Here is a 26,301-nt window from a genome sequence, read left to right as displayed (position 1 = left end):
CAACTTTTGTAGAAATTAGAGGCAATATCAGACATGAGTATTTATAAACTGTGTTTGATATTGCGTTCAGATGGGGTGAAGTCACATTTTGAAGATGCACACAAATTGCCGAATGTCAACATGTGCTAGCTGCCATCACGGGGGATCAAGGGACGTGTTTTGGGAAGCGTTTTGGGGGTGCAACCCCTTCCTCTCAGCTACTTTATTATTGAGGAAGGGGTTGCACCCCCAAAACGCCTACATTGATCTCCCGTGATGGCAGATAGCACATGTCGACACACTGTGTGCATCTTCAAAATGTATCTTTTCTATAAAATGTAAAAAAATGTGAAAAATTTTTAGATTCAAAATACCACAAAAAAGGAAGGGATTTGGAGGTGTTTTAAACTCTCCCTAAAACATCAATGATGTTCTTCATTTTGTTTTTAACACCATTGATGTTTTTCTGGATGTTTTCCAAGTCCCTATTACACCCCATGATCTCCCCGATCAGGATCTGTGCACTTTCACTGGTGAAATGACCTGGATCCACAACATAACGATCACCTAAAAATAGGGAAACAAAAATACACCATGTATTATAAATATGCCGGCATCCATCTCTTACCTGAGCCTGTGGTCGCAGACACTCACCTGTTGTGGTGTCAATTTCCACCACATCTTCTTTCTCCTCCTCCTGTTGGCTTTGTGGGATTTCCCCTTCTTCCTGAGGTGGGGGGTCCCTGGTCTCCTCGGATGAGTGGTGTCCTCCGAGTCTTTTCTCCCCTATGCAAAAAAAAATAGGTATACTTAGCACACAGATATATGATTGCAGAAATAGGAATATGAAACATTACTTGGAAGTGGGGTACAATTGTCTATTTCGGCAGAGTTCCAAGATGAAGAATTATTTTGGTCCTTTGTCAAGCTTGAATACTTACCTATTTTGTACAAGCTTCACAGATGGAGACACCCCTATAGTATACACTGGAGCACCTGTGTGGGGCCCCCTAATAAAAAAGGTGTTCTGGTGTCCCACACTAGTGTTCCAGCGTCCAGATGTGTAAACAGCTGCTGAGTGTCCTCTCCTTACACAGAATCTAGTTTGCATTACATTCTAGTTGCATGCATATGGCCAAAAGAATGGTGTTTTCTAGGCCGAACGAACAATGTTTCATACGAACGAACAATGTGCCCATGAACATGAAAGTTGCCATTTTAAACTGTACAACAGTAAAGAAAAGCACATACCCCAAAATTCCTGTGCAGACTTTTGACCACTTTCGCCATTATCTTGGCCTTTCTGACTAGGGATGAGCTTCGTGTTCGAATCGAACGCATGTTCGACTCGAACATCGGCTGTTCGACCGTCCGTCGAATTGCGAACGTTATGGGCCGTTCGCGCCAAATTCGTGTGGCGCGTCACGGCCCATAATTCACTGCGGCATCGCAGCGCATTGCTGGCTGATGATTGGCCAAGCATGCACTATGACCCGCATGCTTGGCCAATCAAAGCGCCGTCAGTAGAGAGAGCTGTAATTGGCCAAAGCCAGGGTGGCTTTGGCCAATTATGGCTCAGGGGATTTAGTACACGCCCCACACTATATAAGGCCGCCTGCACGGCGGCCCTGTGTAGTGTGTTCCGGTGTGCTGATAAAGAGAGAGACAGACAGTGTCATTTGATTTGAGTTAGCTAGATTAGGCTAGATCTGTTCCTGCTATTTACATTTAGTGCAGTGCGTCCTGCTCACAGTGTTCAGCTAGATCCGTTCCTGCTATTTACATTTAGTGCAGTCAGTGCGTCCTGCTCACAGTGTTCAGCTAAATCCGTTCCTGCTATTTACGATTAGTGCAGTGCGTCCTGCTCACAGTGTTCAGCTAGATCTGTTCCTGCTATTTACATTTAGTGCAGTCAGTGCGTCCTGCTCACAGTGTTCAGCTAGATCCGTTCCTGCTATTTACATTGAGTGCAGTGCGTCCTGCTCACAGTGTTCAGCTAGATCTGTTCCTGCTATTTACATTTAGTGCAGTCAGTGCGTCCTGCTCACAGTGTTCAGCTAGTGCTGTTCCTGCTATTTACATTTAGTGCAGTGCGTCCTGCTCACAGTGTTCAGCTAGATCTGTTCCTGCTATTTACATTTAGTGCAGTCAGTGCGTCCTGCTCACAGTGTTCAGCTAGATCTGTTCCTGCTATTTACATTTAGTGCAGTGCGTCCTGCTCACAGTGTTCAGCTAGATCTGTTCCTGCTATTTACATTTAGTGCAGTGCGTCCTGCTCACAGTGTTCAGCTAGATCCGTTCCTGCTATTTACATTTAGTGCAGTCAGTGCGTCCTGCTCCCAGTGTTCAGCTAGATCCGTTCCTGCTATTTACATTTAGTGCAGTCAGTGCGTCCTGCTCACAGTGTTCAGCTAGATCTGTTCCTGCTATTTACATTTAGTGCAGTCAGTGCGTCCTGCTCACAGTGTTCAGCTAGATCCGTTCCTGCTATTTACATTTAGTGCAGTCAGTGCGTCCTGCTCACAGTGTTCAGCTAGATCTGTTCCTGCTATTTACATTTAGTGCAGTCAGTGCGTCCTGCTCACAGTTTTCAGCTAGATCTGTTCCTGCTATTTACATTTAGTGCAGTGCGTCCTGCTCACAGTGTTCAGCTAGATCTGTTCCTGCTATTTACATTTAGTGCAGTCAGTGCGTCCTGCTCACAGTGTTCAGCTAGATCCGTTCCTGCTATTTACATTTAGTGCAGTCAGTGCGTCCTGCTCACAGTGTTCAGCTAGATCTGTTCCTGCTATTTACATTTAGTGCAGTCAGTGCGTCCTGCTCACAGTGTTCAGCTAGATCCGTTCCTGCTATTTACATTTAGTGCAGTGCGTCCTGCTCACAGTGTTCAGCTAGATCCGTTCCTGCTATTTACATTTAGTGCAGTGCGTCCTGCTCACAGTGTTCAGCTAGATCCGTTCCTGCTATTTACATTTAGTGCAGTCAGTGCGTCCTGCTCACAGTGTTCAGCTAGATCCGTTCCTGCTATTTACATTTAGTGCAGTGCGTCCTGCTCACAGTGTTCAGCTAGATCCGTTCCTGCTATTTACATTTAGTGCAGTGCGTCCTGCTCACAGTGTTCAGCTAGATCCGTTCCTGCTATTTACATTTAGTGCAGTGCGTCCTGCTCACAGTGTTCAGCTAGATCCGTTCCTGCCATTTACATTTAGTGCAGTGCGTCCTGCTCACAGTGTTCAGCTAGATCCGTTCCTGCTATTTACATTGAGTGCAGTGCGTCCTGCTCACAGTGTTCAGCTAGATCTGTTCCTGCTATTTACATTTAGTGCAGTGCGTCCTGCTCACAGTGTTCAGCTAGATCCGTTCCTGCTATTTACATTGAGTGCAGTGCGTCCTGCTCACAGTGTTCAGCTAGATCCGTTCCTGCCATTTACATTTAGTGCAGTGCGTCCTGCTCACAGTGTTCAGCTAGATCCGTTCCTGCTATTTACATTGAGTGCAGTGCGTCCTGCTCACAGTGTTCAGCTAGATCTGTTCCTGCTATTTACATTTAGTGCAGTGCGTCCTGCTCACAGTGTTCAGCTAGATCCGTTCCTGCTATTTACATTTAGTGCAGTCAGTGCGTCCTGCTCACAGTGTTCAGCTAGATCCGTTCCTGCTATTTACATTTAGTGCAGTCAGTGCGTCCTGCTCACAGTGTTCAGCTAGATCCGTTCCTGCTATTTACATTTAGTGCAGTCAGTGCGTCCTGCTCACAGTGTTCAGCTAGATCCGTTCCTGCTATTTAAATTTAGTGCAGTCAGTGCGTCCTGCTCACAGTGTTCAGCTAGATCCGTTCCTGTTATCTTCCTACTGACAGGCAGGCTTGTCTGGTTACAGTATATAAAGCTACCTGAAGAAAATTACAGGTGTTCTATCCCAGCTTAGTGCAGCTACAGGCCATTAGTATGTCTGGAAGGCCAAGAAGGAGAGGCAGACAGTCACAAGCCAATAAGAGAGGGCAAGCAGGCTCTGTGTCTAGTGCTGGTCGTGGAGACGGTGCATCCTCATCAGCCCGTGGCCATGGGACACGCTTGGCCTTTTTTTCGGCAGCTGGCCGTGTTGAGCCGCAACATGCAGAAAACTTGGTCGAGTGGATGACCAAGCCGTCCTCATCCTCCTCATCCTCTCTCACCCATGCCCAGGGTGCTTTGTCTGGCAAAGCAGCGGCCTCTTCCCTCAGCTCAATGTCATCAGTGACTCCTTCCCTAGCTCCACCATGTCCTCCTGAGGATTCCCTCGAACTGTTTGACCACAGTGTTGGGTACATGCTCCAGGAGGATGCCCAGCGTTTGGAAGGCTCTGATGATGATACTGAGCTCGATGAAGGCAGTAACATGAGCACGGACAGAGGGGGTGCCCAAGAAGGACAGCAATCTGGCAGTCAGGCTCCCCCTGCTGCAGCATACTGCCAGGTTTGCTCCAGTGATGAGGAGGGAGGGGATGATGAGGTCACTGACTCAACGTGGGTGCCTGATAGGAGAGAGGAGGAGGAGGAGGAGGAGGAGGAGGAGGAGGCGGCACATCACCAACGAGGCAGGATGCCCTCCAGGGGCGAGCCTAAGGGCAGCACATTGACTGCATCACACCCCAAAGCTCCACATGTGCAGGGCGCTGCAGTCTCTGCGCGTTATTCAAAAAGTTCTTTGGTGTGGGCCTTTTTTGAGACGAGTGCATCAGATCGCACCGTTGCTATTTGCAACATATGTCTCAAGCGTATCTCGCGTGGCCAAAACATCTCCCGCTTGGGTACCACATGCTTGACCAGACATATGTTGACCTGCCATGCAGTTCGTTGGCAAGCATATCTAAAAGACCCACACCAAAGAACAAAGAGGATCTCTCCTTGCTCCTCATCAGCTGAGATTTCCAACCCCACTAGACCTTCAGTCCTCTCTGAGACCTGCAGTGAGAGGAATGAAGGTGTAGAATTAGGTGTGTCACAGCCAAGTACTTGTGGGCAATCTGCTTTTGGTACACCAACGTCAGATTGTACCAGGCAAATTTCCCTGCCCCAGCTGCTGCACCGCCGAAAGAAGTTTGCTCCCAGCCATCCACATGCCCAGCGGTTGAATGCTAGCTTGGCAAAATTGCTAGCACTTCAACTGCTGCCTTTTCAGTTGGTAGACTCTGCCCCCTTCCGTGAGTTTGTGGAATGTGCGGTTCCTCAGTGGCAGGTACCCAAACGCCACTTTTTCTCACGGAAGGCGATTCCGGCTCTCTACCGGCATGTGGAAGGCAATGTCCATGCCTCGCTGGACAGGGCGGTCAGCGGTAAGGTGCATATTACCGCTGACTCATGGTCCAGCAGGCATGGACAGGGACGTTACTTAAGTTTCACGGCGCATTGGGTGACTCTGCTGGCAGCTGGGAAGGATGCAGGACAAGGTGCAGTAGTGTTGGAGGTTGTTCCGCCACCACGGCTCCAAAATGCTGATTGTGACACACCTCTCTCCTCCACCCCCTCCTCTTCTTCTTCCTCCATGGCCTCTTCCTCGGAACCAGCGGTGCTCCGTAGGCGTTCAAGGGGCTACGCAAGTACGCAGGCCAAAAGATGCCATGCGGTGCTTGAGCTGGTGTGCTTGGGGGACAGGAGCCACACTGGGGCAAAGGTTCTGTCAGCTCTGCAGGGGCAGGTTCAGAGGTGGTTGACGCCACGCCAACTTAAGGCAGGAATGGTGGTTTGCGACAATGGCACCAACCTCCTCTCTGCCCTCCGACAGGGACAACTGACCCATGTGCCCTGTTTGGCTCACGTCCTTAACTTGGTGGTGCAGCGGTTCTTGGGCAGGTACCCGGGCTTACAGGATGTCCTGAGGCAGGCCAGGAAAGTCTGTGTGCATTTCCGCCGGTCATATAATGCCAGTGCTCGGCTGACGGACCTCCAAAAGGAGTTTAACCTGCCCAAGAACCGCCTAATCTGTGACATGCCCACCAGGTGGAACTCAACATTGGCCATGCTGCAGCGGCTGCACACGCAGCAGAGGGCCATCAATGAGTACCTGTGCGACTATGGCACCAGGACAGGGTCAGGGGACCTTGGTTTTTTTTCCCCACGCCAGTGGGCCATGATCAGGGATGCATGCACTGTCCTGTCACCATTCGAGGAGGCCACGAGGATGGTGAGCACTGACAGTGCATGCATCAGTGACACTGTCCCCCTTGTCCACCTGTTGGAGCACACGCTGCGTGGAATAATGGACAGGGCACTTGAGGCAGAACAGAGGCAGGAAGAGGAGGACTTCCTTAGCTCTCAAGGCCCCCTTTATCCAGACAGTGTTCCTGCGTGCCCGCCGATCACACAGGAAGAGGACGAGGAGGAGGAGGAGGAGGAGGAGGAAGATTGTGTCAGTATGGAGGTGGAGCCTGGCACTCAGCATCAGCAGTCTTTAAGGGATCAGTCCCAAGGAACACATGGACTTGTACGTGGCTGGGAGGAGGTGGCTGCGGACGTTGTTGTCCTTAGTGACCCAGAGGACTCCGGACCGAATGCCTCAGCAAACCTACGCTGCATGGCCTCCCTGATCCTGCAAAGCCTGCGTAAGGATCCTCGTATTCGTGGTATCAAGGAGAAGGACCAATACTGGCTGGCAACCCTCCTTGATCCACGTTACAAGGGTAAGGTTGCGGACCTTATCTTGCCATCGCAGAGGGAGCAGAGGATGAAACATCTTCGGGAGGCCTTGCAGAAAGGTCTGTGCAACGCGTTCCCAGAGACTGGGAGGTTACAAACTCCTGTTTCTGGACAACGTGTTGCTGAGGCTTCGGTCAGTCAAAGAAGGAGCGGTGGAGAAGGTGGCCGTCTGACCGATGCGTTCAGACAATTTTTTGGTCCGCAGCCCCAAGGTATGATCGGTTCCAGCAACCATCGCCAGCGTCTGTTTTACATGGTGCAGGAATACCTAGGGGCAAGATCAGACTTGGACACCTTTCCCACCAAAAATCCTCTGGGTTACTGGGTCTTGAGGATGGATCACTGGCCAGAGCTTGCACAGTATGCAATTGAGCTACTGGCCTGTCCTGCATCCAGCGTTCTTTCGGAACGCACATTCAGTGCTGCTGGAGGCGTGGTAACCGATCACAGGGTGCGTCTGTCCATTTACTCGGTCGATCGGCTGACCTTCATAAAAATGAATCAGTCTTGGATCACCACCAGCTACCAAGCACCTGATGCTGATGTAACTGAATAATTTTTTTCAGATCCCTTCAAAGACTGCCTATGCTGATGCTGAGTGACTATCCCTGAGTAATTATCCTCTTCCTCCTCAATCATCACGCTGATAGCTTGTAAGAACATTTTTGGTTCTGGGCGCCACCACCAGTGCCTAAGGCACAATTTTTCAGCCCCTGTCTAACAGGGGCGTGTAATTACAATTTTTGATGCAATACTTTGCAGCAGGGCTTGTTCCTGCGTTCCAACTAGAGTGTCTGTGAGGGATTGCAGTGTTGTGGCACCAGCACCAGTGCCTAAGGCCTAATTTTTCAGCTCCTGTTCAACAGGGGCATGTAATTACAATTCTTGATCTAATATTTCACAGCAGGGCCCTGTGAGGGCTTACAGTGTTTTGGCCACAGCAACACCTAAGGCCCAAATTTCTGCTGAGTATATAGGGCAGGGCCCTACTTTCAAACATCTAACTTACAAACGACTCCTACTTGCAAACGGAAGGAGACAACAGGAAGTGAGATGAAATCTACCCCTAGGAAGGGAAATTCTCTCCTGTAAGAGTTAATATGGGAAAACAATTTCTCCTTTCCACTGATGCTTTCCAATCCTTGTTCCACAAAAAAACCCAAATTTTCAAAAAACATTTTTCATTGGGACAAAAAAGTGAGGTGAAATCTTCTGAAGAGGAGGAAAGACGCAAAACAAATGTCACAGGGGTGATAACCCTTCCCTATGTTTTCCAAAAAGCTTAGAAAAGATTTTTTGGCTGGAGCTAAACACGTTAAAAATGTTCAAAATTACAAACAGATTCTACTTAACAACAAACCTACAGTCCCTGTCTTGTTTGCACCGCCTGTATACTGCTGTTCAGAGTATATAGGGACCTTTCCTTATTTTAATTTGGGTGCGGGGTTCCCCTTAATATCCATACAAGACCCAAAGGGCCTGGTAATGGACTGGGGGGTGCCCATGCCGTTTGTCTCACTGATTTTCATCCATATTGCCATGACCCGACATGACATTAAACCCGCAAGCAGTTTTAAATGAGATTTTTTCCTTTAAAAATGACATTTGGTGCAGGGACTGTTCTAAACATGGGAAACACGCGTCACTTTACAGGCATACTATAGACACCCCCCAGGTACGATATTTAAAGGAATATTTCACTTTTTTTTTTTTTACTTTAAGCATCATTAAAATCACTGCTCCCGAAAAAACGGCCGTTTTTAAAAGTTTTTTTTGCATTGATACATGTCCCCTGGGGTAGGACCCGGGTCCCCACACCCTTTTTAGGACAATACCATGCAAATTAGCCTTTAAAATGAGCACTTTTGATTTCGAACGTTCGAGTCCCATAGACGTCAATGGGGTTCTAACGTTCGTGCGAACTTGCGGTCCGTTCGCGGGTTCTGGTGCGAACCGAACCGGGGGGTGTTCGGCTCATCCCTATTTCTGACATTGGGGTTGGGGTAAGGTTCATACTTCCCGTCATAGTCGGCCCTCTTCAGGATGTCGACCATCTCCAACATCTCCCCAAAGGACATATGATGCCTTAAATTGTCTCCTCCGGGATCTGGACGTTTCAGGGTCCGGGCTTTCCTCCTCCTCGTTAATTATCGTGTAATTATCAGACACCTGCTCTGTCTCCGCCATGTGCTCTTCCCCACTGAGCCGAACGAGAAGGAGCGGGAATAAACTAGAAAGAACGTCAGGGGCGGACGGAGTTTCACGCATGCGCAGTGTCTATAAAGCGTAACACGCGTGCGTAGTACGTACAATCTGTGAGCGGAGGAAGGAGTATCGGAGGCGCCGATCGTGATAACGAAGGTAAGATTTAAATTTGGGCCTATATTGCTTCTAGATTGAGGCCTGTATTTGGACAAGTTTAGAAGACTTTAGGCTGACATTAGGGTTTGTCTGGGGTTGTGTCTTGCAGTGAAAATGGATCTAGTCAATGATCAGGACTTTATGCCAATCTTCACAGATATGTTCAGGGAGCTGCCCTGTCTGTGGCAGGTAAACCACCCCGATTATAAGAACCAAACAAAGAGGAAGGCAGCGCTGGATAAATTGCTGCAATTTGTGAAGCTGGTGAACCCCACGGCAGACATCATCTATTTGAAGATCCTAATTGGTGGCATGAGGAACACTTATCTAAGGGAGCACAAGAAGGTCCAGGATTCCCAGAGATCAGCAGCAGCAGATGACATCTATGTCCCTAGGCTGTGGTACTATGACAGGCTGCATTTTCTGGAGGGTCAGACTGAACCCAGGCCAGCACTCTCCAGTCTTCCTTCCACGCCCCCCCCCCCAGCTGAGGCTTCTGACGCCCAACCTGGGCCTTCCAGGCAGCAACATGTGGAGGAGCCCAGATTGAGCCAGGTATAGCATTCTTCTAAATATTGCTGGTTGTCCAATCAATGATGTTAAATAGATGTTAGTTTGGAGTACTAATTTATGATTGTGATTTAGGAACCAAAAACTAAAATGATGTCCCTTTTTCATCCACAAGGAAGTCTCAGCCAGGAGGTGGCCGGGCCAAGCAGGCTGCCCAATACACAGGTCCCTCCCCGTTCAAAGACAAAGTGGCAGGAAGAGGAGTAACCTGGAGGAGGCTGCAATTGGGCTATTTTGGAAGGCTACTGAGGCCCTCAGAACCCCCCACAGTGTGGAAGAGGATTTTGCAGAGTTAATTGCCTGCAAAATGATGCAGATGGAGGAGGGCCAACGCCTCTTATGTGAGTTTGTCATTTTGGAAGCTCTAAATAAGGGGTTGAGGGGCCAATTCACATGTGAAACCCACATTTGTCAGCTCACCCATGGTCCTCCTCCTCCTCCAGGTCCTCCAGGTCCTCCTTCTCCTCCAGGTCCTACTCCTCCTCCTGCCTGGAAATAATTGATGTGTGCCCTGGGGGTCAAAGGCTTCGCCAATTTATGATGTTTATCCAGCGTTGCCTTCCTCTTTGTTTGGTTCTGAGCCCTTAATAAAGGAATTTTTGATTCAATTATACTCGCCTATGTGTGTTTTCATTCAAAAGGGACAGTTTTTTGTTAGGAGGAAGGTACATTTCAAATATCCAATATGAAATTAACAAGAGGCACCAACACCAAGCAAGATTAAATAATACAAGATAATAATGGCGTTTTGGTAACTTGACACACAAAACACACCCAAAAATATTCTGGAGTAAAAAAAAAAAAAAAAAAACCAAACAAAAAAAATATATATATCTTTTTTGTCAGATGTGACAAATCAAAATATATTGATGAAATCACGATAAATAATAAAGAAAGAAGTTTGTGAGAAGTGTGTGTAAATATCAGCAGCAAACGACTTCATTCTTCTCACATTATAAAGAAGAACAGAGTGCGCTGCATTAAACAATTTTAAACATTGCAGCCTGACGAAAGTGCTGTATCCATTCCGAACGCTAATTTTACCAGACCGAGCTGTTCCGTCTCAAAATTTATTCTGAGCATGCGTGGCACTTTGTGCGTCGGAATTGGCCACACACGTTCGGAATTGACGTGATCGGATTTTGTTGTCGGAAAATTTTATAGCCTGCTCTCGAACTTTGTGTGTCGGAAAATCCGATGGAAAATCTCCGATGGAGCCTACACACGGTCGGAATTTCCGACAACACGCTCCGATCGCACATTTTCTGTCGGAAAGTCCCACCGTGTGTACAGGGCATTAGACTTCTGGGAGAATTCAGCTGTTCCAACTTGTCAAAGTCTTTGTGTAAATATGTCCGTGTCATCTCTCCTAGTGGGTGGGTGTGTGTCTGTGTGCCCTTCATAATGGAAGTGTTGGCTTTATATGTTACATGTGAACGTCATAACCTCACAAATACTTGGAACCTTGTATGTCACACATTCATTTCTGTTAACTTCAGCAATATGCTATACAAAAGGAGATACTAACTCAGAGAGTCATGTGGAGTTTGATTGACAAGCCCACATGTAACAATCTATACTTATACATATATATACACATATAACCAAACATCTACTAATATGAACACATATTATCAACTTTAACTACATAAAGTAACTATATACTAATGCCGCGTACACACGGTCGGACTTTTCAGCTACAAAAGTCCGACAGACTTTCGACTGACTTTTGGCGGACTTTTGGCGGACTTGCGGCAGGACTTTCTAACAAATGGACTTGCCTACATACGATCACACAAAAGTCTGACGGATTCGTACGTGATGACGTACACCGGACTAAAATAAGGAAGTTGATAGCCACTAGCCAATAGCTGCCCTAGCGTGGGTTTTTGTCCGTCGGACTAGCATACAGACAAGCGGATTTCTGGGTCCGGCGTAGTTACGACGTAAAGATTCGAAGCATGTTTCAAATCTAAAGTCCGTCAGATTTGCGGCTGGAAAAGTCCGCTGAAAGTCCGGGGAAGCCCACACACGATCGGATTGTCAGCCGTATTTTGTCCGTCGGCGTCCGTCGGACTTTTGGAGACGAAAAGTCCGATCGTGTGTACGCGGCATTATACTTTTTAATATGACTAATGCCCCGTACACACAGTCGGACATTGATCGGACAATCCGACAACAAAATCCCTGGATTTTTTCCGACGGATGTTGGCTCAAACTTGTCTTGCATACACACGGTCGCACAATGTTGTCGGAAAATCCGTTCGTTCTGAATGCGGTGACGTAAAACACGTACGTCAGGTCTATAAACGGGGCAGTAGCCAATAGCTTTCGTCTCTTAATTTATTCTGAGCATGCGTGGCACTCTGTGCGTCGGATTTGTGTACACATGATCGGAATTTCCGACATCGGATTTTGTTGTGGGAAAATTTTATAGCCTGCTCTCAAACTTTGTGTGTCGGAAATTCCGATGGAAAATGTGTGATGGAGCCCACACACGGTCGGAATTTCCGACAACAAGGTCCTATCACACATTTTCCATCGGAAATTCCGACCGCGTGTACGGGGCATTAGACTACACTAAACTAACTTAACAGGTTATAAACAAATATGTATTATTCCTCTGGCTATGTAGATACGTGTCTATTTTTGTCTTCTCATGACATTCTATACCAAGATACCTTATATGTAGTTGTCATACACCAGAAACTTCTAGCAATACTATTATGACTAATCATAAAAACCAAATATTATGACTAATCATAAAAACCAAATATGTTTTGCAAGCTTGCCATGAATATAATATAACACCTATAAGTGCAGAATTATGAATTTGGAATAATATTCTAACAGCCACCTCCAGCTTGCAGCACAGCTTGTTGATCCTTGAGCCGACTGAGTAAAATCAGGGTAGAGTATGACACTGGTGGTTTTTCTTTTTGCCTTACCCTGCACCCTCTGTTTTATACTGTCATTATTTTTTTTAGATTACATGGTTTATACATTTTCTGTAGATACACATGCATCTGCTCCTGAAGAAGTGCAGCAAAGTCCACAAAACGCGTTGATGTTAATGCAAATTTATCATATAACACATAAAACACTTAATCGGTGACATCGGCATCAGGGGCTTGATAGCTGCTGCTAATCCAGGAATGATTAATTTTGATAAATGTCAGCCAGTCAACAGAGTCTGTGGACAGACGCGCTCTTCTGTCACAAAACCTCCGGCAGCACTGAATGCCCATTTGGAAACCACGCTGGATGCAGGGTAGCCCAGCAGCTCAATTGCATTTTTTGTTATCTACTTGTTGTAATTGGGTCTCAATATCAATAGTGTCAATTGATCCCTAGAATCACTTTCTTCTAACAAAGTTACAAAATTTTGCGAAGCCTGACGTTCACTCGGGGTCTGAGGTTCCTCAGGACCTGGAGTGTTTTAATCATACATGCTTCTTAGTAGGAGCTTGTGTGTATAGAGGTGCAGATCTTTGATTTATCCAGTTTGTGGTTGGGGCAAAAAGTGAGTCCCTTTGACAATACGCTTATTCCATCTGGTGTAAGAGAGATGACAAGTTAACTACATTAAATTGAGGTATATGTGAATCGTGTTTACTTGTATAGTTGTTTACTTCGGAAGGGGAACAGAATTCCCTGATTTTTGGTAAAAAAATGGTAGGAATTTTTTGTGTTGGAAAAAGTGATGAAACATTGGACCCAACACCCATAGATGTGATGGGTCCAATGCAGGGCTACATGCAGGACACCGGACGCATGGATTCAAATGTTTTTTTTTTTTTTGGAAGCACATAATTAGAGCCTGAGACTCTAATTGGCTTCAAAAAAAGGGTGGGCTCAGGGGGGAAGAGCCCACCCAGTTGTGTGACAATAGCAAATATTCGCTATTGTCTTCCTGATTCTCCTAATCACGAAGCAGGTCTTGAGACCCAATTGGCAGACATGGGGGTAAGTCACACATGTGCAAGTCACAAGCAAGTCTCAAGTCTTAACCTTCAAGTCATAAGCAAGTCCAAAGTTACTGTGGCGAAAAGCAAGCAAGTCAAGTCGAGTCCCTGCTAGAAGTCAAGCAAGTCAAGTCAAGTCATTTATTTTGGTCAAGTCACAAATTAAGTCAAAATACTGATCTACCCCATTTCCATCCTTAAAATTAGTTAAAAGTCAGTTTTTAGGAAAGGTTTTGTTTCATTTTCAACATTAACAAAACTGCTTAGTGCTTTTTTCTTGGCATATTTTGCCTAGGCCAAGACACAGCACTGGTGGTGCCAAGTCATTGCAAGTCATTGCAAGTCAAATAGCCCAAGTCAAAGTCAAGTCGCAAGTCATTAGTGGCAAGTCAAAGTCAAGTCGAGTCATTTATTTAATTTTGTCAAGCAAGTCGCAAGTCCTCAAACAGGTGACTCGAGTCCGACTCGAGTCAAGTCATGTGACTTGAGTCCCCCACCTCTGCCAATTGGCCATGGAGTCTTAGAACCCACTTCCTGTTTGGCTGGGAGGAGAAGCCCCAGAGCTTGGAAGAGTCAGGAAGCAGCCCGGCCAGCGGTCCTCTCCAGCCGCGTCTTGGCTCCCTCTTCCAGGGACGGCTCACTCGCAACCACATCCAGCACTCCCCGGCTCGGACAGTGGAGGGAGGAGGAGGGGAGGTCAGAGTGTCATCCTGGGACTCGTCATCTGCCCCTTAAGATAAGGAGGCCTCTGATCGCCGCCCGTTCATCTGTCCGTCTACCACGGAGGGTGGTATTGGTTTGCTCCCCCCCCAAAGTGTTGAGCACCAGCCGCCACTGCTGATAGTGATTGCAGTGTTTGTATTGTACTCTTTGCATTTACTATTCATGGAGAGAAAAGTACAAGTTTAGTGTTATTTGTAAGAACAGATGCTGAATTTTCTGCTCACAGATGTCTGAACAAACAGAAAGTGAAAGAGGGTGAAGAGTATATAAGAGAGAGGAGTCAGGACTCTGGAGAAAACAGACACTACACAGAGACCATGGCTGGTGCTCCAGGGACAGGTATGACTACATGTTATTATAACCAGGGGGGATTGTAGGGGGAAATTATGGGAGAGTCTTTATTAGTCACATTGTTGGTGGGAAGAGGGGTTTCCTCTTTATTTGGGTCCAATAAGAAATTTGTAACATTTTATATCCTGAGTAACGAAATAATGTTTTGATGTTCGTGTTCAACAATTCAGCTTTCTTAGCCTCCACTCACATGGGGAATTTACTGATACATGCTGCTGGGTTTGGTAGTTGTGAGCGGATGGCTGCAGCCGTTTATCCCGTACAATGTAATGACAGGCTGTCAGTGCCGCCGCCTGCAGTGATCGCAGGTGAATGTACACAAAGTGGCAAAACAGCCGTGTGATTGAAGCCTAATTCCTTGTTTAATAATTACACCTGAATTCAATAACAATGACACAAATCACTGCAAATCATTACTAAATGACACATGTTCTAATAGATATAATTTTATGCAGATTTCTCATATACGTTCTACAGTCAGTCAGTTTATCATTCTTCTCTTTTTGTATTTTTTTTTGTTTTGACAGAGGGGCAGTGGGGTAGTGGGGTGGACAGAGGGGTCCTGGGATGCACAGGGGGTGATGGGATTTACAGAGGTGCAGGGGCAGTGGGGTGTACAGGCAAGTAGTGTGGTGTGCAAGGGGGCAGTGGGGTTTACACGCAAGTAGTGTGGTGTGAAGGGGGGCAGTGGGATGTACAAGGAAATAGTGTGGTGTGCAGGGAGCATTGGGGTGTACAGGGGGCAGTGGGGTGTACACGGAATTAGTGTGGTGTGCAGGGAGCAGTGGGGTTTACAGGGGGCAGTGGGGTCTACAGAGAAGTAGTGTGGTGTGCAGGGGGGGCAGTGAGGTGTACAGGGAAGTAGTGTGGTGTGCAGGGGGGCAGTGGGGTGTACAGGGGGCAGTGGGGTGTACAGAGAAGTAGTGGGGTGTGCAGGGGGGCAGTGGGGTGTACAGGCAAGTAATGTGGTGTGTAGGGGCAGTGGGGTGTACAGGGAAGTAGTGTGGTGTGCAGGGGGGCAGTGGGGTGTACAGGGAAGTAGTGTGGTGTGCAGAGGGGCAGTGGGGTGTACAGGGTGGGTAGTGGGGTGTACAGAGGTGGTAGGGGGTGTACAGGGAGGTAGTGTGGTGTGCGGGGGGGAGTGGGGTGGGGTTAACAGGGGGGCAGTGGAGTGGTAGTGGGGTTAACAGGGGACAGTGGGGTGGATAGATGAATAGTGGGGTTAGGTAGTGGGGGATGCTAAGAGTGGTGATTTAGGGGGATTTGTGTAGAGAGAGGGAATGATGGGAAGAAGGTTTGTGCTCAAAGAGGGGATTTGGAGCGATTTTGCTGGGAAGTGGGGATTTGAAGGGGGAGGATGTGTACTAGGAGGGGAAATTTTAGGGGGTAGAGGATTTATGCTAGGAGGGGTGATTTTTTTGGGGGGGGGGCATTTGAGCTGGGGGATTTGGGGAATGGGGGGGCAAAAATGTGTGCTGAGAGAGGGGATTTCAGTAGGGGGTGGATTTGTACTGGGAAGCAAGCAGATTAGTGCTCAGTGTTTTTGTGGGGGGATTTTTTCCGATACATAATGCTCAGACATAATCTGGGGGGGGTGAAGTTTGGCATGTTTTGTCTTGGGCTCTAGATGACCTTGTCCCCGCACTGTGGAGGAGGGATAGGCTTCCCTGAACAGATGAATTTTCCGGGATCACCTAAAGGTGGGAAGAGTAGGAGATAGCCGGATAGATTGGGGTAGGGAGTTCCAGAGGATAGGAGAGGCTCTGGAAAAGTCCTAGAGGCAAGCAAGGCAGAAGGTGAGGAGGGATATACAGAGCAGGAGGTCTTGGGTAGAACAGTGAGAACGGTTTGGGTGATATTTTGAAATGAGTTTGTGATGTGGCTAGGGGCAGAGTTTTGGAGGGCTTTGCGAGTTGTTGTTAGTTTTTAGAATTTTATTGGTTGGGCAAACAGAAGCCAGCGGAGGGATTGGCAGAGAGTGGTGGAGGACACTGAGTGGTTGGTAAGGTTGATGAGTCTGGCAACAGCATTTATGATGGACTGAAGGGGGGATAGTCTGTTCAGAGGTCAGCAAACAAGGAGGGAGTTGCAATGATCAAGTTGAGAGTTAACAAGGGAGTGAATTTGCCTTTTGGGGTCATTGGTTGGGAAAGGGCAAGGGGGTAAGGGTCCTGTATTGGGGGGGAGGCTGGGAAACTCTACTGAGGGGATGGTCTGCCCTGGGTGTCTGTACTGGGAAGGTTCTGTATTGAAGGAATGGCCTAAGAGGGGGAGTCTGTACTGAGAGGGTGGGCTGGGAAGCGGGGGTCTGTACTGAGAGGGTGGGCTGGGAAGCGGGGGTCTGTACTGAGAGGGTGGGCTGAGAGGAGGAGTCTGTACTGAGAGGGTGGGCTGGGAAGTGGGGGTCTGTACTAAAACAGGTGGGCTGGGAAGCGGGGGTCTGTACTGAGATGGTGGGCTGGGAAGAGGGGGTCTGTACTGAGTGGGTTGGCTGGGAAGTGGGGGTCTGTAATGAGAGGGTGGGCTGGGAAGCGGGGGTCTGTACTGAGAGGGTGGTCTGGGAAGAGGGGGTCTGTACTGAGAGGTTGGGCTGGGAAGCAGGGGTCTGTACTGAGAGGGTGGGCTGGGAAGCGGGGGTCTGTACTGAGAGGGTGGGCTGGGAAGGGGGGATCTGTACTGAGAGGGTGGGCTGGGAAGCGGGGGTCTGTACTGAGAGGGTGGGCTGGGAAGCGAGGGTCTGTACTGAGGGGGTGGTCTGGGAAGCGGGGGTCTGTACTGAGAAGGTGGGTTTGAAGGGGGGGTCTGTACTGAGAGGGTGGGCTGAGAGGAGGAGTCTGTACTGAGAGGATGGGCTTGGAAGTGGGGGTCTGTACTAAAACGGGTGGGCTGGGAAGCGGGGGTCTGTACTGAGAGGGTGGGCTGGGAAGAGGGGGTCTGTACTGAGTGGTTGGCTGGGAAGAGGGGGTCTGTACTGAGAGGGTGGGCTGGGAAGGGGGGTCTGTACTGAGAGGGTGGTCTGGGAAGAGGGGGTCTGTACTGAGAGGGTGGGCTGGGAAGCGGGGGTCTGTACTGAGAGGGTGGGCTGGGAAGCGGGGGTCTGTACTGAGAGGGTGGGCTGGGAAGCGAGGGTCTGTACTGAGAGGGTGGGTTGGGAAGCGGGGGTCTGTACTGAGGGGGTGGGCTGGGAAGCGGGGGTCTGTACTGAGAAGGTGGGTTTGAAGGGGGTATGCGCTGAGAGGAGTTTTGGGCTGTGGGGTAAAAATCTGTACTGGGTGGGGAATTAGGGCAGTTGGGGGAGATCTGTGCATTAGGCGATATGGGCTTGGGGTTTTATTTTCCCCACAAATAATGCTTTCTTTTGGTGGTATTTGATCAAATCTGCGTTTTTTATTTTGTGCGCTATAAACAAAAAAGAGAGACAATTTTGAAGAAAAAAACAATATTTTTTACTTTCTGAACATCAAATAAAAAAATGTAAAAAATCTAATTTCTTCATCAGTTTAGGCCAGTATGTATTCTGCTACATGTTTTTGGTAAAAAAAGATCACAATAAGTTTATATTGATTGGTTTGCGCAAAAAATTTATCACGTCTACAAACTATGGGATATAGTTATGGAATTCTGTATTTATTTTTTTTACTACTAATGGTGGCGATCTGCGACTTATAGTGGGACTTCGATATTGCGGACAGATCGGACACTCCCTGACACCTCTGACCCTTTTTGGGGACCAGTGACACTAATACAGTGATCGGTGCTAAAAATATGCACTGTCACTGTACTAATGAAACTGTCTGGGAAGAGGGTTAACATCAGGGGCGAGCAAAGAGTTAAATGTGTTCCTAACCAGTGCTTTACTAAACTGTGGGAGAGGTGCTTTTACTAAGGGAAGGCAGAGATCCGTGTTCCTGCCTATCAGGATCAATGTCTTCCCTGCTGACAGAACGGAAATCTGCCTGGTTTACATAGGCAGACTGTCGTTCTGCCTGTATAACGAATAATCAGTGGGTGACGGCTGACATCGAGTCCACGGTACCCGCTGATTGGATCCCACCAGGGCTGCTGTTAGAAATTATGGGGCCCCGTACAACCTACCAAACAGGGCCCCCCCTCCCATCTGGGAAATATCAAATTGCTAAAATGCCATGGTTGCAATGGTATACTTTGCGAATAGCAATTTTAGATTGTGAAGACCGCACTGCAACTGTGAGCCAAGTGTTTGAACACAATGGGGGGTTTGATAGGTGGTGCTGCCCGTCCAACTCTGCAGCCGGCATTAAGTAAAGCATTGCAGCCATGGCATGTATACAGCCCTGTCAGACTATATTAGGATTTGGGTGGGCAGACAGGGATGGCAGTCAATCCACGGCTCAGCTGCCCATGTGCAAGAACTGAACAAAAAAGATCCGAACGGCCGCACTCCAATGAACAGCGATTCTTTACTAGTGGGAATGCTTTAGCAGTCCCACTATTGTTATTCGATTTTATTTATTTTTAATTTTAATTTTAATTTTATTCCGTACGTTTTTTGGTTCTGCGTAACTTCTGCATACTTTCAGCTATTAAAACCATTCAACTATCAAAATGTTCGTCTCTTTTAGCTGAGGTGTGCTCTTTTTCAACTTTTTTTCTACCATTTATACTTTTTAAAATATTAAGCTTTTTATTACTCTTTTTTAACATTGAAGTCAATGGGAGCATGCTTCAGAAACTTAAAATCTTCTTCCGCTCCCAAAAGTTTCAGCTCCTTCATACTTTCACCTACAGACCCCAAAAAAACTTTAAAATGTTCACAAACTATTCAGCTATCTGGCTATATCTTTTCAGTTTGATATCTTTTACAGTTTTTGAGAAAAAGCTTTTTGTTTAGAGGTCATTTCAGGAAATTTTAGCCATTAATCAGAGTGTACTGTGTTTGTTTTGTTGCCATGGTTACCAAAGCTTCTGTTATACACAGGGGGGAGGTGGCTGGAGCATCTCAGCTCTGATTACAGAGCCCGGGGGAGGGGACAGACACACCATATACTGATTTATAATAGAGGAAAATGATGGGGCAGTTTTGATGGGGCAGTTTTGATGGTGACAATATGATGGGGCAGTTTTGATGGGACAATTCTGATGGGGCAGTTTTGATGGTGGCAATATGATGGGGCAGTTTTGATGGGGCAATTCTAATGGGACAGTTTTGATGGGGCAATTCTGATTGGGCAGTTTTGATGGCAATATGATGGAGGCAGTTTTGATGGTGGCAACATGATGGGGCAGTTTTGATGGTGGCAATATGATGGGGCAGTTTTGATGGGGCAGTTTTGATGGTGTCAATATGAAGGGGCAGTTTTGATGGGGACAATTTTGATGGGGCAATTCTGATGGGGCAGTTTTGATGGTGGCAATATGATGGGGCAGTTTTGATGGTGGCAATATGATGGGGCAGTTTTGATGGGGACAATTTTTATGGAGCAGTTTTAAAGGTGGCAATATGATGGGGCAGTTTTGCTGGGGGCAGTTTTGATGGTGGCAATATGATGGGGCAGTTTTGATAGGGCAATTCTGATGGGGCAGTTTTCATGGTGGCAATATGATGGGGCAGTTTTGATGGGGACAATTTTTATAGAGCAGTTTTAAAGGTGGCAATATGATGGGGCAGTTTTGATGGGACAATTCTGATGGGGCAGTTTTGATGGTGGCAATATGATGGGGCAGTTTTGATGGGGCAATTCTGATGGGACAGTTTTGATGGGGTAATTCTGATGGGACAGTTTTGATGGGGCAATTCTGATGGGGCAGTTTTGATGGCAATATGATGGAGGCAGTTTTGATGGTGGCAACATGATGGGGCAGTTTTGATGGTGGCAATATGATGGGGCAGTTTTGATGGTGTCAAAAAGAAGGGGCAGTTTTGATGGGGACAATTTTGATGGGGCAATTCTGATGGGGCAGTTTTGATGGTGGCAATATGATGGGGCAGTTTTGATGGTGGCAATATGATGGGGCAGTTTTGATGGGGACAATTTTTATGGAGCAGTTTTAAAGGTGGCAATATGATGGGGCAGTTTTGCTGGGGGCAGTTTTGATGGTGGCAATATGATGGGGCAGTTTTGATAGGGCAATTCTGATGGGGCAGTTTTGATAGGGCAATTCTGATGGGGCAGTTTTCATGGTGGCAATATGATGGGGCAGTTTTGATGGGGACAATTTTAATGGAGCAGTTTTAAAGGTGGCAATATGATGGGGCAGTTTTCATGGTGGCAATATGATGGGGCAGTTTTGATGGGGCAATTCTGATGGGGCAGTTTTGATGGTGGCAATATGATGGGGCAGTTTTATTGGGGACAATTTTGATGGGGTAATTCTAATGGGCCAGTTTTGATGGCAGTATGATGGGGCAGTTTTGATGGCGGCCATTTTAGCAATTTAGCTATTCAGCATTCCCACGCATTTTCCCCAGGAAATGCATTTTCTAGTTTATTTTTAATTTTATTCCGTACGTTTTTTGGTTCTGCGTAACTTCTGCATACTTTCAACTATTAAAACCATTCAACTATTAAAATGTTCGTCTCTTTTAGCTGAGGTGTGCTCATTTTCAACTTTTTTTCTACCATTTATACTTTTTAAAATATTAAGCTTTTTAACACTTTTTTTAACATTGAAGTCAATGGGAGCATGCTTGAAATCCTTAAATTCTTCTTCCGCTCCCAAAAGTTTCAGCTCCTTCATACTTTCACCTAGAGACACCAAACAAACTTTAAAATGTTCACAAAATATTCAGCTATCTGGCTATATCTTTTCAGTTTGATATCTTTTACAGTTTTTGAGAAAAAGCTTTTTGTTTAGAGGTAATTTCAGGAAATTTTAGCCATTAATCAGAGTGTACTGTGTTTGTTTTGTTGCCATGGTTACCAAAGCTTCTGTTATACACAGGGGGGGAGGTGGCTGGAGCATCTCAGCTCTGATTACAGAGCCCGGGGGAGGGGACAGACACACCATGTACTGATTTATAATAGAGGAATATGATGGGGAAGTTTTGATGGGGTAATTCTGATGGGGCAGTTTTGATGGTGGCAATATGATGGGGCAGTTTTGATGGGGCAATTCTGATGGGGCAGTTTAGTTTTGATGGTGGCAATATGATGGAGCAGTTTTGATAGGGCAATTCTGATGGGGCAGTTTTGATGGGGCAATTTTGATGGGGCAATTCTGATGGGGCCAGTTTTGATGGGGCAATTTTGATGGGGCAATTCTGATGGGGCAGTTTTGATGGGGGCAGTTTTGATGGGGCAATTCTGATGGGTCAGTTTTGATGGTGGCAATATGATGGGGCAGTTTTGATGGGGACAATTTTTATGGGGCAGTTTTGATGGCAATATGATGGGGGCAGTTTTGTTTGGGGCCGTTTTAGAAATTCAGCTATTCAGCATTCCCACGCATTTTTTCCAGGAAATGCATTTTCTAGTTTTAATCTTAATTTTATTCCGTACGTTTTTTGGCTCTGCGTAACTTCTGCATACTTTCAGCTATTAAAACCATTCAACTATCAAAATGTTCGTCTCTTTTAGCTGATGTGTGCTCTTTTTCAACTTTTTTTCTACCATTTATACTTTTTAAAATATTAAGCTTTTTATCACTTTTTTTTAACATTGAAGTCAATGGGAGCATGCTTGAAATCCTTAAATTCTTCTTCCGTTCCCAAAAGTTTCAGCTCCTTCATACTTTCACCTAGAGACACCAAACAAACTTTAAAATGTTCACAAAATATTCAGCTATCTGGCTATATCTTTTCAGTTTGATATCTTTTACAGTTTTTGAGAAAAAGCTTTCTGTTTAGAGGTCATTTCAAGAAATTTTAGCCAATAATCAGAGTGTACTGTGTTTGTTTTGTTGCCATGGTTACCAAAGCTTCTGTTATACACAGGGGGGAGGTGGCTGGAGCATCTCAGCTCTGAATACAGAGCCCGGGGGAGGGGACAGACACACCATGTACTGATTTATAATAGAGGAATATGATGGGGCAGTTTTGATAGGGCAATTCTGATGGGGCAGTTTTGATGGGGCAATTATGATGGGGCAGTTTTATTGGTGGCAATTATGATGGGTCACTTTTGATGGTGGCAATATGATGGGGCAGTTTTGATGGGGACAATATGATGGGCAGTTTTGATAGGGCAATTCTGATGGGGCAGTTTTGATGGTGGCAATATGATGGGGCAGTTTTGATGGGGGCAGTTTTGATGGTGGCAATATGATGGGGCAGTTTTGATGGGGCAATTCCGATGGGGCAGTTTTGATGGTGGCAATATGATGGGGCAGTTTTAATGGGGACAATTTTGATGGGGCAATTCTGATGGGGCAGTTTTGATGGCAGTATGATGGGGCAGTTTTGATGGCGGCCATTTTAGCAATTTAGCTATTCAGCATTCCCACGCATTTTCCCCAGGAAATGCATTTTCTAGACAATTCTGATGGGGCAGTTTTGATGGTGGCAATATGATGGGCAGTTTTGATAGGGCAATTCTGATGGGGCAGTTTTCATGGTGGCAATATGATGGGGCAGTTTTGATGGGGCAATTCTGATGGGGCAGTTTTGATGGTGGCAATATGTTGGGGCATTTTTAATGGGGACAATTTTAATGGAGCAGTTTTAAAGGTGGCAATATGATGGGGCAGTTTTGATGGGGGCAGTTTTGATGGGGCAATTCTGATGGGGCAGTTTTGATGGTGGCAATATGATGGGGCAGTTTTAATGGGGACAATTTTGATGGGGCAATTCTGATGGGGCAGTTTTGATGGCAGTATGATGGGGCAGTTTTGATGGCAGTATGATGGGGCAGTTTTGATGGCGGCCATTTTAGCAATTTAGCTATTCAGCATTCCCACGCATTTTCCCCAGGAAATGCATTTTCTAGTTTTAATTAGTGGGACTGCTTTAGCAGTCCCACTATTGTTATTTGTTTTTTTATTAGTGGGACTGCTTTAGCAGTTTTGATGGGGCAATTCTGATGGGGCAGTTTTGATGGTGGCAATATGATGGGGCAGTTTTGATGGGACAATTCTGATGGGGCAGTTTTGATGGTGGCAATATGATGGGGCAGTTTTGATAGGGCAATTCTGATGGGGCAGTTTTGATGGGGCAATTCTGATGGGGCAGTTTTGATGGGGGCAGTTTTGATGGTGGCAATATGATGGGGCAGTTCTGATGGGGCAATTCTGATGGGGCAGTTTTGATGGTGGCAATATGATGGGGCAGTTTTGATGAGGTCAATTTTGATGGGGCAATTCTAATGGGGCAGTTTTGATGGCAATATGATGGGGGCAGTTTTGATGGTGGCAATATGATGGGGCAGTTTTGATGGTGGTAATATGATGGGGCAATTCTGATGGGGCAGTTTTGATGGTGGCAATTTGATGGGGCAGTTTTGATGGGGCAATTCTGATAGTGGCAATATGATGGGACAGTTTTGATGGAGCAATTCTGATGGGGCAGTTTTGATGGTGGCAATATGATGGGGCAGTTTTAATGGGGACAATTTTGATGGGGCAATTCTGATGGGGCAGTTTTGATGGCTGTATGATGGGGCAGTTTTGATTGCGGCCGTTTTAGCAATTTAGCTATTCAGCATTCCCACGCATTTTCCCCAGGAAATGCATTTTCTAGTTTATTTTTCTTCTTCTTATTCTTCTTACTCCGTACGTTTTTTGGCTCTGCGTAACTTCTGCATACTTTCAGCTATTAAAACCATTCAACTATTAAAATGTTCGTCTCTTTTAGCTGATGTGTGCTCTTTTTCAACTTTTTTTCTACCATTTATACTTTTTAAAATATTAAGGTTTTTAACACTTTTTTTTAACATTGAAGTCAATGGGAGCATGCTTGAAATCCTTAAATTCTTCTTCCGCTCCCAAAAGTTTCAGCTCCTTCATACTTTCACCTACAGACCCCAAAAAAACTTTAAAATGTTCACAAAATATTCAGCTATCTGGCTATATCTTTTCAGTTTGATATCTTTTACAGTTTTTGAGAAAAAGCTTTTTGTTTAGAGGTCATTTCAGGAAATTTTAGCCATTAATCAGAGTGTACTGTGTTTGTTTTGTTGCCATGGTTACCAAAGCTTCTGTTATACACAGGGGGGAGGTGGCTGGAGCATCTCAGCTCTGAATACAGAGCCCGGGGGAGGGGACAGACACACCATGTACTGATTTATAATAGAGGAATATGATGGGGCAGTTTTGATAGGGCAATTCTGATGGGGCAGTTTTGATGGGGCAATTATGATGGGGCAGTTTTATTGGTGGCAATTATGATGGGTCACTTTTGATGGTGGCAATATGATGGGGCAGTTTTGATGGGGGCAATATGATGGGCAGTTTTGATAGGGCAATTCTGATGGGGCAGTTTTGATGGTGGCAATATGATGGGGCAGTTTTGATGGGGGCAGTTTTGATGGTGGCAATATGATGGGGCAGTTTTGATGGGGCAATTCCGATGGGGCAGTTTTGATGGTGGCAATATGATGGGGCAGTTTTAATGGGGACAATTTTGATGGGGCAATTCTGATGGGGCAGTTTTGATGGCAGTATGATGGGGCAGTTTTGATGGCGGCCATTTTAGCAATTTAGCTATTCAGCATTCCCACGCATTTTCCCCAGGAAATGCATTTTCTAGACAATTCTGATGGGGCAGTTTTGATGGTGGCAATATGATGGGCAGTTTTGATAGGGCAATTCTGATGGGGCAGTTTTCATGGTGGCAATATGATGGGGCAGTTTTGATAGGGCAATTCTGATGGGGCAGTTTTGATGGTGGCAATATGTTGGGGCATTTTTAATGGGGACAATTTTAATGGAGCAGTTTTAAAGGTGGTAATATGATGGGGCAGTTTTGATGGGGGCAGTTTTGATGGGGCAATTCTGATGGGGCAGTTTTGATGGTGGCAATATGATGGGGCAGTTTTAATGGGGACAATTTTGATGGGGCAATTCTGATGGGGCAGTTTTGATGGCAGTATGATGGGGCAGTTTTGATGGCAGTATGATGGGGCAGTTTTGATGGCGGCCATTTTAGCAATTTAGCTATTCAGCATTCCCACGCATTTTCCCCAGGAAATGCATTTTCTAGTTTTAATTAGTGGGAATGCTTTAGCAGTCCCACTATTGTTATTTGTTTTTTTATTAGTGGGACTGCTTTAGCAGTTTTGATGGGGCAATTCTGATGGGGCAGTTTTGATGGTGGCAATATGATGGGGCAGTTTTGATGGGACAATTCTGATGGGGCAGTTTTGATGGTGGCAATATGATGGGGCAGTTTTGATAGGGCAATTCTGATGGGGCAGTTTTGATGGGGCAATTCTGATGGGGCAGTTTTGATGGGGGCAGTTTTGATGGTGGCAATATGATGGGGCAGTTCTGATGGGGCAATTCTGATGGGGCAGTTTTGATGGTGGCAATATGATGGGGCAGTTTTGATGAGGTCAATTTTGATGGGGCAATTCTAATGGGGCAGTTTTGATGGCAATATGATGGGGGCAGTTTTGATGGTGGCAATATGATGGGGCAGTTTTGATGGTGGTAATATGATGGGGCAATTCTGATGGGGCAGTTTTGATGGTGGCAATTTGATGGGGCAGTTTTGATGGGGCAATTCTGATAGTGGCAATATGATGGGACAGTTTTGATGGAGCAATTCTG

The 26,301-nt window shown here is 46.3% G+C and overlaps 1 protein-coding gene and 1 long non-coding RNA gene across 2 annotated transcripts in view; one reads left to right on the top strand and one right to left on the bottom strand.

Moving 5' to 3' along the window:
- Positions 1-255: 255 nt before the first annotated feature.
- LOC141146194 (uncharacterized) overlaps positions 256-26,301 on the bottom strand; it is a 33,653-nt gene continuing 7,607 nt past the window's right edge. Inside the window, exons 2-3 of the long non-coding RNA XR_012244757.1 lie at positions 634-765; positions 256-546 (exon numbers count right to left, since the gene is read on the bottom strand). This is a non-coding gene — a long non-coding RNA (uncharacterized lncRNA). The remainder of the gene's footprint in view (positions 547-633; positions 766-26,301) is intronic.
- The window catches only part of LOC141146193 (uncharacterized), a 28,459-nt gene continuing 16,670 nt past the window's right edge, over positions 14,513-26,301 (top strand). The window contains exon 1 of the mRNA XM_073632923.1: positions 14,513-14,607. Within this exon, the coding sequence (XP_073489024.1) occupies positions 14,586-14,607 (22 nt within the window). The 5' untranslated portion in view covers positions 14,513-14,585. The remainder of the gene's footprint in view (positions 14,608-26,301) is intronic.

This window comes from Aquarana catesbeiana, linkage group LG05 (genome assembly GCF_042186555.1).
Source record: "Aquarana catesbeiana isolate 2022-GZ linkage group LG05, ASM4218655v1, whole genome shotgun sequence".
NCBI classification, from domain to species: Eukaryota; Metazoa; Chordata; class Amphibia; order Anura; family Ranidae; genus Aquarana; species Aquarana catesbeiana.
Note: the sequence above shows the minus strand (reverse complement) of the source record. Positions and strands in the feature narration are given on the sequence as shown.